We start from the raw sequence: 13680 nt of genomic DNA, 5'->3' as shown, positions 1-13680 counted from the left end.
TGCACACGAACTGGATGACCCTTCAGCAGATGAGTCCAGTGTCGCAGAGACAGAAGGGCCGCTCTCAGCTCCAGGACATTGATCGAGAGTTTGGACTCCGATGGAGACCAAATGCCCTGGACGGATCGGGGAGGAAACACGCCTCCCCAGCCCAAGAGACTGGCATCGGTTGTAACCACCAACCAGTTGAGCGGCAGAAAGGACCTGCCCAGAAGAGGGGACTGTAACCACCAGCGGAGAGATGACCGCACCGGAGGCGATAGATGGAAGGGATGATCCAGAGACTGCGGCGATTTGTCCCAGGAGGAGAGGATCGCCCGTTGGAGAGGGCGGGAGTGAAACTGCGCAAATGGGATCGCCTCGAAGCAGGCAACCATCTGCCCCAAGACCCGCATGCAGAAGCGGAAGGACGGTCGACGGTGGAGAAGGAGACCCCGAATCGCCCGGCGGAGGGTCAATCGTTTTTCCGAGGGAAGACGTACCTCCGCCGCTCCCGTGTCTAAAAGCATTCCCAGGAAGACCAGTTGTCTGGAGGGGGGAAGGGAGGACTTGGGGAAGTTGATGACCCAACCGAACCTCGCCAGAGTCTCTAGAGTGAGATCCACGCTGGCAACCGCTTGAGAAAGGGACGGAGCCTTGATGAGGATATCGTCCAAGTACGGTAGCAGAAAAACACCCCTGGAACGGAGTAAGGCCAAAACCGGGGCCAGGACCTTGGTGAACACCCGGGGGGCTGTTGCCAGCCCAAAGGGAAGGGCGACAAATTGGAAGTGGAGGTCCCCCACGGCGAATCGGAGGAAGCGATGGTGACACCGGGCTACCGGAACATGGAGGTAGGCATCCTGTATATCGATGGAAGACATGAAGTCTCCCCGCTCCAGGGAAGCCACCGCGGAACGGAGGGACTCCATCCGAAACCGTCGAAGGAGGAGAAAACGGTTGAGCTTTTTGAGGTCCAAAATGGGCCGCACCGAACCTCCCTTCTTGGGAACTACAAAGAGGTTCGAATAGAACCCTTGGAACCTTTCCTCTAGAGGAACGGGGGTAATCACCCCTCTGTCCAGTAAGGCTTGAACAGCCGCGGAGAACGCAGCCGCGCTTTTCGGGTCCCGCGGCGGGCGGGAGCGAAAGAACCGATCTGGAGGGAAGGACGCGAATTCGATTTTGTATCCGGAGGACACAATTTCGAGAGCCCAGGCGTCGGAGACGTGAGCCATCCAGACGTCCCTGAAAAGGAGGAGCCGGCCCCCCACCCGGGTGGGTGGGGGCGCGCCTTCAGGCAGAGGACTGCTTTGCTGCGGGTGTGCGGGCAGCCTGCGGCCTGCGCCAGGAGGGCTGCGCCCGAAAAAACGGCTTCCTACGCTTATCCTGGGGAGGGGCCGAAGCGGCAGCTGCGGGGGGAGCCCCAGAGTTCCTGCGGGAGGACCGAAAACGAGACGCACCGGGGCGTCCGCGGGGGGCGCCCCTGGCTTGGGGTTGAGGAAGATGGGTGCTTTTACCACCCCGAAAGCTCGTCTAGGCGAACCCGCAAACGGTAGCCCCGCCAAGGAACGTTTGGAGGCAGCGTCCGCTTTCCAAACCTTCAGCCAGAGCTCCCTCCTGACGGAAACCGCCAGGGCGGAGGAGCGTGCAATAAGGGCTCCCGCATCAAGGGAGGCCTCACAAACAAAATTCCCGGCCCGAATAATAAGCTGGGCCAAGGAACGTAGGTCCTGGATGGGGACGTCCGAGTCCAACTCCTGCTCCAGCTGCGCACCCCAAGCAGAAATTGCTTTACCTGCCCAAGCAGAGGCAAAAACCGGTCTGAGGGCAGAACCGGAGGCAGCAAAAATGGCCTTGGAAAGGGTCTCCATGCGACGGTCCTCCGCTGACTGAAGAGAGGACCCGTCGGGAACAGGGATGGCCGTGTTCTTTGACAAACGGGCCACAGGGGGGTCCACCTTGGGTGGGGACGACCAGGTGGCCACGACATCGGCCGGAAAAGGATAGCAAATGTCCAGCTTCTTGGGGTTGACAAAACAGGCGTCCGGGCGAGCCCAAGCCTTAGACACCACGGAGGAGAAATCAGAGTGGATTGGAAAAACTTTTGAGGCCTGCCTGGGTCTGATAAAGGAGACGCTAGCTGCGTCAGAGCTAGGGGGGTCATCTTGCACCTTAAAGGTGTCACGAATATCAGAGATGAGTTGACCCATCGCTGAGGCTAGCTTGGACGGCAGGGCCGAGTCCATTTCCAAATCTGAAACCGCCAATTCACCTTCAGAGAGCGAATCCTTTGGAGAGGAGAGGCCCGTCTGAGTGCGCACGCGTGGCAGGAGAGGGAGGCATCCGAGGAGGAGGCTCGCTCTACTCTAAAACGCTTCTGAGAGTGCCTAGCTCGGGAAGGGTCACTAAGAGAGGGTGAACCCGCCGCAGCGGCAGAAGCGATGGACCCGGAGGGCGCGACAGTAAGAGTGGCGTCCTGCGGGGTAGGCGGCCTGTCTATTAGGCGGCCCACGACATGAGTGAGGCTTTCCACGGCCTGGGACAGGGATCTAGCCCAGTCAGGCGGGTCAGAGGAAGCAGGGAGCGACACAGCGGGCGACTGAGGCTGCGGTGGAGCTCGGCATGCAGGACAGTGCGGATCAGACTGCCCCCGGGGAAAGGCTTCCCTACAAGCGGTACAGGCATGGTACCAAGGCTTGTCAGCTGCAGAAGGGTCTGACATGGTGGAAAAAAAGTTGCACTTAAAGTGGGAGACCCCAGGTGAAAAAACGGGGATCACACCCAAGTAACAGTACTGGTGGCACGGAGGGGGTTAACAGTCCTACCAGACCCAGATGATGCAAGCGGCAGACAGCAAGGGCAGCAGACTGAAGGGAGGCTGTGGAGGAGAGGCGGCAGGCACGGAGGTGAATAGCTTCAGGATCGGACGGCAGAGAGAGTTCCACGCAGCACCTGAGATGTGGAACCCGACGAACCAGGAAGTAGCGGAGCGCATGTAGGAAGCTCCGCCCCCCCCTTGCCGCGCTGAAGGAGAAGCAGAGCCGCGCGCGCGCGGCAAAATGATTTAACCCCCTAGGTAGATGAAGTGCCGGCCATGAAAAGGTGCCGTTCGCGCCAAGTAAGCGGCCCCCCGCCTGAATGTGACGACTCCTCATACAGCCGTCCCCCTGACTGCCCTGCCGTTGAAGTGGTAGTCACCCCCCTAAGAACCACCTTGTCCTGGGTCTGCAACACCAGAACGAAGTCCCCCCCAAATGATGGCCGGTAAAGTTGCCGGCCCCGATATGCCCATGGGGGAGGGGGGGGGGGTTGATGGACACCACGGAGAGATGTAGCAGCGGTGGGAGGGAGGGAAGGGGAGGCTGGAGCAGCCACTCTCACCATACGCTGTCTTCGCCCTCAATCCATCCAGCAGGGTCGCCCCTTCAGCCACTGGCACCGCAGTGGCAGGAAGCCGGGGGAGGGACTTGGCGTGCGGGCGACCCTTGAGCTGGCGGGACGCAGGGGAGCGAGGCTGCCCTGGTCCACCTTGTCTTCTGTGGGGGAGGCGGCAGTGCGGTATTACCGGCACTGGCGCGACTCAACCCCGGGAGAAAACAGAGGGGTCTAGTGCGCCTCTGTTGTCCCTGTAAGTAGAAAAAAAACCGAATTAAAAACAACAAATAACGCAAAAATAAAAAATTATAGGAAAACAACCCTGCCTAAGCAGGGAGTGTCTTGCCTCCTTGGACACTAAGCAAAAACTGGTAGTCTCTCTCTCCAGGCTGAAGGGTATAGCTGATGGAGGAGGGGCTTACAGCTTTCACTTAGTGTCACGCCTCCTAGGGAGCAGAGCTATACCCATGGTTTCCTGTGTCCCCCAAGGAATATGGGTGAGAAACAACTGTTTGGAACATTCTTAAAAAGAAGGAACGCACCGGTGAGCTCAGCAACACCAAAAGACCCGAAAGACCACGGAAAACAACTGTGGTGGATGGCCGAAGAATTCTTTCCCTGGTGAAGAAAACACCCTTCACAACAGTTGGCCAGATCAAGAACACTCTCCAGGAGGTAGGTGTATGTGTGTCAAAGTCAACAATCAAGAGAAGACTTCACCAGAGTGAATACAGAGGGTTCACCACAAGATGTAAACCATTGGTGAGCCTCAAAAACAGGAAGGCCAGATTAGAGTCTGCCAAACGACATCTAAAAAAGCCTTCACAGTTCTGGAACAACATCCTATGGACAGATGAGACAAAGATCAACTTGTACCAGAGTGATGGGAAGAGAAGAGTATGGAGAAGGAAAGGAACTGCTCATGATCCTAAGCATACCTGTGGTGAAGCATGGTGGTGGAAGTGTCATGGCGTGGGCATTAGTGGCTGCCAATGGAACTGGTTCTCTTGTATTTATTGATCATGTGACTGCTGACAAAAGCAGCAGGATGAATTCTGAAGTATTTCGGGCAATATTATCTGCTCATATTCAGCCAAATGCTTCAGAACTCATTGGACGGCGCTTCACAGTGCAGATGGACAATGACCCAAAGCATACTGCAAAAGCAACCAAAAGAGTTTTTTTAGGGGAAAGAAGTGGAATGTTATGCAATGGCCAAGTCAATCACCTGACCTGAATACGATTGAGCATGCATTTCACTTGCTGAAGGCAAAACTGAAGGGAAAATGCCCCAAGAACAAGCAGGAATTGAAGACAGTTGCAGTAGAGGCCTGGCAGAGCATCACAGGGATGAAACCCAGCGTCTGGTGATGTCTATGCGTTCCAGACTTCAGGCTGTAATTCACTGCAAAGGATTTGCAACCAAGTATTAAAAAGTGAAAGTTTGATTTATGATTAGTATTCTGTCCCATTACTTTTGGTCCCTTAACAAGTGGGAGGCACATATGCAAACTGTTGTAATTCCTACACCATTCATCTAATTTGGATGTAAATACCCTCAAATTAAAGCTGACAGTCTGCAGTTAAAGCACATCTTGTTTGTTTCATTTCAAATCCATTGTGGTGGTGTATAGAGCCAAAAATGTTAGAATTGTGTCAATGTCCCAATATTTATGGACCTGGCTGTATATTAGTTGCCATGGAGGTGTCCAGGAGACCATCATCTTTGTGTGTACTAGAATCCAAGTTTACCTGATGCGAGGAAGAGTGGTTCTTTACATCAAAATCCAGTTCTTTAGTAGGGCTAAGGTAACGGCCAAAGGGTGAGAAAGGCGCTCATAGGGTAAGTAAATCGAGGTACAACAGCTTCCTTCAAAGAGCTGGTGGATGCGATAGACTCACCTGTTATGGTTGCTCCGAAGTTAGGTGCAACCGTATTGCAGGTGAGCTGTGAAGTATAAAAGGTGCAGGTCGGTGCTGCCAGATGCATCAAGAAGCCCCTTGGGACGAAGGCCAAGTCGCCACTCAGGTATATATTGGAAAACGTATCTTAGCTTGTCACTGTGGAGTGATCAAGCTGGTAGACGATCATAAGGCGCATTACCACGACCCGGTACAGGATGCAATAAAGTTTATTTTGAGACAACGCGTTTCGGGGTCTCGACGGCCCCTTTATCAAGTCTGTGTCACCCTAGATTTTTGTGCAGCTGGGTGTGTACTGCCTGGTTTCTTCTAAAAAAGGCGCATGTCCGTACCTTAATTTTATTCTTGTTACACTTTGAGTGAATGTAGCGGTGAACCGCTACACTCACTCAAAGTGTAACAAGAACAAAATTAGATTTAGTTAGAGACTCCATTGAACCCTCTCTACTATGACAGGAGCGACTTCAGTTCAATTCCAATTTAGGAGAGCTACATCAGGTGTCTAGCTAACAGCTGGTACTAGGTGGCTGCCTCCTGAAGAACAAAGCCCATTTTACAGAAATCTATGATGTGTAAATGGTATTTGTTCTAGGGAACAGACAGCCACCTTGCAAATGTGACCCTCCCAATACCCTACCCACTAATGGGCCAACAAAAGAATAAGAAACAGGGTCTTCAACCTCAGTCAGAACCCAAGAAATAGAGGATGACTGACTACCAGTAACACAAGACCACTCTGCATAAAGAAATCTTCCTGAGTTGTTGACTGGAGTGGACTTGTTGCAAAACTAAAACAAAAAAAAAACATAATAGTAGTAACACAATTATTTCACTATTATTTAACACAAGTTTATTGCAGGTCTTTCAGTTTCAGTTACTAAATCTGTTGAAACCTCATAGTTCTAGTTGCGTTTTACTAATCATAACTTACAGTCATGTGAAAAAATTAGGACACCCTTTGAAAGCATGTGGTTTTTTGTAACATTTTTAATAAATGGTTATTTCATCTCCGTTTCAACAATACAGAGAGATTAAAGTAATCCGACTAAACAAAGAAAACTGAAGAAAAGTCTTTTAAAGATCTTCTGTAAATGTCATTCTACAAAAATGCCTATTCTAACTGAGGAAAAAGATAGGACACCCTTGCCCCTAATAGCGAGTGTTACCTCCTTTGGCTGAAATAACTGCAGTGAGACGGTTCTTGTAGCCATCTACCAGTCTTCGACATCGGTCTGAGGAAATTTTACCCCACTCCTCAATGCAGAACTTTTTCAGCTGTGAGATGTTTGAGGGGTTTCTTGCACGTACAGCCCTTTTCAAGTCACCCCACAGCATCTCAATGGGATTCAAATCTGGACTTTGACTTGGCCATTCCAGGACTCTCCATTTCTTCTTTTTCAGCCAATCTTTGGTTGATTTACTAGTATGTTTTGGGTCATTGTCATGTTGCATGGTCCAGTTCCGCTTCAGCTTTAATTTTCTAACTGATGGTCTCACATGTTCTTCAAGCACCTTCTGATACACAGTCGAATTCATCGTGGATTCTATGATGGTGAGCTGACCAGGTCCTGCTGCAGCAAAGCAGCCCCAAACCATGACACTTCCACCTCCATGCTTCACAGTTGGTATGAGGTTCTTTTCTTGGAATGCTGTGTTTGGTTTACGCCAAACATGTCCTCTGCTGTTGTGTCCAAATAATTCAATTTTGGACTCATCTGTCCAAAGAACATTATTCCAGAAGTCCTGGTCTTTGTCAACTTTATCGCTGGCAAATGTCAGTCTGGCCTCGATGTTTCTCTTGGAAAGCAAAGGTTTCCTCCTTGCACACCTCCCATGCAAGTTAAACTTGTACAGTCTCTTTCTGATTGTAGAGGCATGTACTTCTACATCAACAGTAGCCAGAGCCTGCTGTAGTTCTCGAGATGACACTTTAGGGTTTTTGGATACCTCTTTTAGCATCTTGCGGTCTGCTCTTGGGGTGAACTTGCTGGGGCGACCAGTCCTGGGCATGTTGGCAGTTGTTTTGAAAGCCCTCCACTTGTAGACTATCTTCCGGACAGTGGAATGGCTGATTTCAAAATCTTTTGAGATCTTTTTAAATCCCTTCCCAGACTCATAGGCTGCTACAATCTTTTTTCTGAAGTCCTCTGACAGCTCTTTTGCTCTCACCATGTTGCTCACTCTCACTTCAACAGTCAGGAGCACACCAAACTAAATGTCTGAGGTTTAAATAGGGCAAGCTTCATTCAACATGCAGAGTAACGATCTACTAATTATGTGCACCTGGTGTGATATACCTGTGTGAGATCTGAGCCAATTTTAGAGGGAATACATGTGAGGGTGTCCTATCTTTTTCCTCAGTTAGAATAGGCATTTTTGTAGAATGACATTTACAGAAGATCTTGAAAAGACTTTTCTTCAGTTTTCTTTGTTTAGTTGGATTACTTTAATCTCTCTGTATTGTTGAAACGGAGATGAAATAACCATTTATTAAAAATGTTACAAAAAACCACATGCTTTCAAAGGGTGTCCTAATTTTTTCACATGACTGTAGATCTGCGGTTGATGGGGGGGGAGACGAGCCATCATGCCTCTCTGGTAAATATTTCTGGCGGAAGCACTCGCTCTCACAAGACTTCCCCTGCAAGATCTTGCTGACCAAGTGCAGTCTTGAAGATAGGCAGCCACCTACACCTGACAGCTGTTGCAGGTGGCTGTCCTTTTAATAGAACAAATACCGTTTGCAGATCATAGATTTCTGCAAACTGTGCTGCAGTGCCAATGAGAGTGACATCCACTTCTTGAAGCAAGGACACATTCACTGATCTGATCACGTCAAGGTGAGCATGTTGCATGGAATAAACCGCAGGACGACTGATTTTTGTGTTCATGTAGGTTCAAACCAGTGCAGTTACCTGATTTCAATAGTGTATCTTTTCTCAGTGACGCATACTTTGAGCGAATTCCTAAAGATTCTGTTAAGCTTTCATCAACAGGAATTACAGTCTGAAAGAAAATAAGTATATTTGTCAGTTCACCAGCTAGTGAATGCTGCAGATCTCAATCAGAATAGCAAATGATTGATCTCAGGATGCGCTGCACATGACATCAATATACAGGGAAAGGCTGGATGGGGTGAGGCTAAGGCCTCATGCACACGACCGTTGTTGTGGTCCGCATCCGAGCCACAGTTTTTGCGGCTCGGGTGCGGACCCATTCACTTCAATGGGGCCGCAAAAGATGCGGACAGCACTCCGTGTGCTGTCCGCATCCGTTGCTCCGTTCCGAGGCCCAGCAAAAAAAAATATAGCATGTCCTATTCTTGTCCGTTTTGCAGACAAGAATAGGCATTTCTACAATGGGCCGCCCGTTCCGCAAATTGCGGAAGGCACACGGGCGGCTTCCGTTTTTTGCAGATCCGCGGTTTGCAGACCGCAAAAAATGGAACAGTCGTGTGCATGAGGCCTAAGAATCACAACCTAAATGGCCACTAGCAAACTTTGCATAAACAATAATACAGGTGTAATACTCTGCAATACAATATTACAATATTAATTGGTTCCGGGAAACCACTGTAATCTGAGCCTCTATGGAAAACTACTAGTAATTGGCTAAAAGGGCTCCAAAAGACCATCCCAAAATAAGAGAAAACGAAGATTAACCACTTCATTACCGGAGTACTTACCCCCCTTCCTTACCAGGCCATTTTTTTAGTTGTAGTCAAACTCATGGGCCTATCTAACTGCAAATAACCGATTCACCTACATTTATTTGATATTATTTTTCACGGGACACCTTAGACCCTTCTTTTTTGCCATTAGATGAAGGATTGAATTTTTTTTAATACTTAAGGAAAAACTGAGAAAATTATGAAAATAAAAAAGATATATTGTTCTTTTCTTATCAAATTTTTTTTTTTAACTATTACAAAAGGTTTCAAGACAAAACATTTCCAAAACCATTCCCGTACACTTTTTAAATGTGTGTATATTTGTATATTTTACACACACAAATTCTGCTATACTATTGCTAAAACGAATAAATATATATAAATATAATACATATCTTATTTTATTTTTTTATGAACGAAAATGGGCAGGGGGGAGTTTGTATGAGTGTGTACGGAAGTCTTCTACACTATTCTATGAATTTTGTATTTTTTTTTAACTTTTTTTTTTTTTTTAAGTGAACTAACCCCTTCCTGCCACAGTCAGGGCAAGAAGAGGTTAATTCACAGACTGCAGGGTGACAGTAAGTTTTAGCAGGTGGCGCTCCTACATAAGGAAAAGCACTCCCTGCCGGCTTTGACTGGCTGGATCCTCAAGTCAAACACGTACTGCAGATTACCAGCTGGTTTCAAGTTACAATGGCCCAAAAAGACCACAGTATGTTGAAAATATTGTAACACAAGGGATCACTGCACATCTTGTCAGAGAAAAATGCCTCTTTTTTCCTTTAGCAGCTCATTCCTCCTCCCACTCCCCTCTTCATATATATGAGTACGTTAAAAGTATGACAAAAAACTGATGTGAACCACCCTAAGCTGCCAGTGTGTCCCATCTCTTGGAGGGATTTAGTGCCCTTTTACACAGTCTAATGAGTGGGACAATTATAGACGACGCACAAATAGTCATTGCCATTAAGGCCTCTTTCACACTACCGTATGGCTATTTCAGTGTTTTTCGGTCAGTTTTTCACGGATCCGTTGTTCCGTTTTTTTGTTTCCGTTGTGTTTTCGTTTCCGTTCCGTTTTTCCGTATGGCATATACAGTATACAGTAATTACATAGAAAAAATTGGGCTAGGCATAACATTTTCAATAGATGGTTCGCAAAAACGGAACGGATACGGAAGACATACGGATGCATTTCCGTATGTGTTCAGTTTTTTTGCGGACCCATTGACTTGAATGGAGCTACAGAACATGATTTGCGGGCAATAATAGGACATGTTCTATCCTTTAACGGAACGGAAAAAACGGAAATGGAATGCATACGGAGTACATTCAGTTTTTTGCGGAACCATGAATGATTCCATATTCGGACCGTATACGGAACGCAAAAAAAAGGCCCGCAAAACGGAAAAAAAAAAAACGGTAGTGTGAAAGAGGCCTAACTGTCCAGTGTAAGGCCTCATGCACACGACCGTTTTTTTTTGCGGTCCGCAAAACGGATTTCCGTTGTTCCGTGATCTGTGACCGTTTTTTCTTCCGTGTGTCTTCCTTGATTTTTGGAGGATCCATGGACATGAAAAGTGAAAAAGAAAACTAAGTCAAGTTTGCATTGAAAATGATAGGAATAACGGACACGGATCACGGACGCGGATGACTATCTTGTGTGCATCCATGATTTTTCCCGGACCCATTGATTTGAATGGGTCCATGAACCGTTGTCCGTGAAAAAAATAGGACAGGTCCTATTTTTTTCACGGACTGGAAAAACGGATCACGGACGCGGAAGCCAAACGGTGCATTTTCCAATTTTTCCACGGACCCATTGAAAGTCAATAGGTCCGCTTAAAAAAAAGGAAAACGGAACAACGGCCGCGGATGCACACAACGGTCGTGTGCATGAGGCCTAAACCTAACAGACGAGAAACGCCTGCTCATCAGGTGATTGCATCTTTCACGTAATACCAGCAAACAGTGACTCTGTGTGGGAGTGAGAAGGGATGATTGCTGCATGTGAATACCGCTGAACGAGTAGTCAATGAACATGAATAAACAGATAATTCCTGATCATTCCCCTGCACATCAGACCACGTAAACGGGCCCTTTCAAAAGCATGTCTGTTTAGGAGGGGGCAAAAGAGGCATTTTCTCCGATAAGTTATATTATAACGTTTCTTATAATCACCTGTGCTATTGAGCTATGTAAAGTTTGTTGAAAGGTTAGTGACCATTCAAATCAATTTCATGTATAAAAACACATTGAGTCCAGTGAAATAATGATCATAAGATTCAAACGCTGATAGCAATTCACTCTGAATATAAAAATCTGCCTTTTCCTTTAAAGAGGACCTTTCACCTTGAAAACATTGTGAACTAAGTATGCTGCCATGGAGAGCGGCGCCCAGAGATCTCACTGCACTTACTATTACCCCTGGGCGCCGCTCCGTTCTCCCGCTATGCCCTCCGGTATGTTCAGGGACTTGGTTATAGTAGGAGGAGACTGCCCTTGTTCTGTGGGCGTCTCCTTCTCCAAGGCTGTAGCGCTGGCCAATCGCAGCGCACAGCTCACAGCCTGGGAGGTTTTTTTCTCCCAGGCTGTGAGCTGTGCGCTGCGATTGGCCAGCGCTACAGCCTAGGAGAAGGAGACGCCCACAGGACAAGGATAGACACCACCTACTACAACTTAGTGAGTGAAGATACCGGAGGACATACTGGGAGAACGGAGCGGCGCCCGGGGATAATAGTAAGTGCAGTGAGATCCCCGGGCGCCGCTCTCCATGGCAGCATACTTAGTTCACAATGTTTTCAAGGTGAAAGGTCCTCTTTAAGTGTAATTACTTGCAGGTATTTGGCAACTGACAAAATTTCAGTTACATATACAAAAAAATCCAGTCAAATCCACTACAAAAACACAGGAACCATGCGAGTTTCAGACAGGCGTCATTTCTCATACCTAATGCTGCCTCCTAGTATTCCCTCTTAAAAACTACATTTAGATCAAATGACACCCAGCAGAAGGTTTATTTTTGTATTGCTACCATTGGGCCGGGCACATGAGGTCTTAGCTTGCTGGATCTTATATCGGGGAGATGTATTAGTCTAAGGCCTAGTTCACACAAACGTTTTTTTTTGCGAGTGTACGGGCCTTTTTTTGTGTTCCGTATACGGCCCGTATACGGAACCATTCATTTCAATGGTTCCGCATTAAAAACGGACTGTGTTCCGTAAGCATTCCGTTTCCGTATTTCCGTTCCGTTTAAAGATAGAACATGTCCTATATTTGGCCACAAATCACGTTCCGTGGCTCCATTCAAGTCAATGGGTCTGCAAAAAAAAAAAAAAACGGAACACATACGGAAATGCATCCGTATGTCTTCCATATCCGTTCCGTTTTTGCTAAACCATCTATTGAAAATGTTATGCCCAGCCCAATTTTTTTATGTAATTACTGTATACTGTACATGGCATACGGAAAAACGGAACGTAAAAACGGAAAGGAAACACAACGGAACTCAAAAACGGAACAACGGATCCGTGAAAAACGGACCGCAAAAAACTATAAAAGCCATACGTTCGTGTGAACTAGGCCTAAAAGAAAACTGGCTCAGTTGCCCATAGCAACCAATCAGATTCCACTTTTCATTTTTCGGAGCTCCTTTGGGAAATGAAAGGTGGAATCTGATAGGTTGCTAGGGGCAACCAAGCCAGTTCTCGTTTACACCAGTTTTGATAAATCTTCCGCAGAGTTTCAATATTTTCTTTCCAGAAGTTTTTAAAGTTTGTTATCTTAGATAACGTATGTAGCTAGATGAGGGTCCATTCTTTGGGGCTTCCACTGTTGTGGAGATTGAAAAGCCTCATGTTTTCGGCTGGAGAAAAGAATTAGTTTGCACCTTCCCTGTACAAAGAGAGCATCAGAAACTCCCAACTACACTCATTCTGCTGTTTCCAATGGTCCTAATCAGAAGTGAAGACCCGTATACTGTAAACTGTTTGATTAACAGACTGTGAAAATAAAAAAAGGGCTGTCAATGAAGAAACCCCTTAATGTCCTTGGAGCAACCATGACACTTAGTTTAGTGACCCAATATGAAAAACCTAAATTCAGGAATGGATGGTTCAGCCTGTACAAGGTCAATGTCATTTATCATCTGGTTCAAAAATCTGATTTCAGGGAATTCTTAGGAATACTCACTCTCCCATTAACGGTATCTGTGGATCTGATCACGGGCACTTGCTGATCAACTTTGTCCTCCATTTGCCAGCCTATTACTGTAATATTACCAACACGCTGTTGCTCAGCAGACCTGTAAAGGGGAATAGAAATACACTGTACTGTCAAAAATATTCATCCTTTCATTAGAAGGAGCACACATCTACTACCAATACTCACATATCCCATTGCATAGTTGACTGCTATGTCCATGTACAGTAGAAGTATTGCCCCCTGTATACCCTATAACTAGTCTCCGTTACACACTGTAGATGCAAATGCCACATTTTCCTCTCTCGCCAGCTTCCCTCTAGAGGTATTCATTCATTTACTTCAACTGGAAGCCCCTTCTGAGTGAACATTGTGTACAACATGCACAAGTAGTTAGAATCAGACTGACCATAATGGCAGGTGTATCCTGTGAGTCTTCTCTTGCAGCAAATCCTCCACTATAAACTTTCCCGAGCCCAGCAAGTACATCTGCATGAAAAGACAAGGATATCACATATATCACATTAA

The 13680-nt window shown here is 47.1% G+C and overlaps 1 protein-coding gene across 8 annotated transcripts in view; it reads right to left on the bottom strand.

Moving 5' to 3' along the window:
* Nucleotides 1–13680, bottom strand: part of INPP4A (inositol polyphosphate-4-phosphatase type I A) — a 169900-nt gene that overhangs the window by 76993 nt on the left and 79227 nt on the right. For all 8 annotated transcript variants that reach the window (XM_040425107.1, XM_040425112.1, XM_040425114.1 and 5 more), the window contains 3 exons: nucleotides 13562–13641; nucleotides 13144–13255; nucleotides 8196–8286 (listed from right to left, as the gene is read on the bottom strand). In XM_040425107.1, coding sequence (XP_040281041.1) covers nucleotides 8196–8286; nucleotides 13144–13255; nucleotides 13562–13641 — 283 coding nt within the window. The remainder of the gene's footprint in view (nucleotides 1–8195; nucleotides 8287–13143; nucleotides 13256–13561; nucleotides 13642–13680) is intronic.

This window comes from Bufo bufo, chromosome 3 (genome assembly GCF_905171765.1).
Source record: "Bufo bufo chromosome 3, aBufBuf1.1, whole genome shotgun sequence".
Classification (NCBI taxonomy): domain Eukaryota; kingdom Metazoa; phylum Chordata; class Amphibia; order Anura; family Bufonidae; genus Bufo; species Bufo bufo.
The sequence above is the reverse complement of the archived record's forward strand: the minus strand, read 5'-3'. Positions and strand labels throughout refer to the sequence as shown.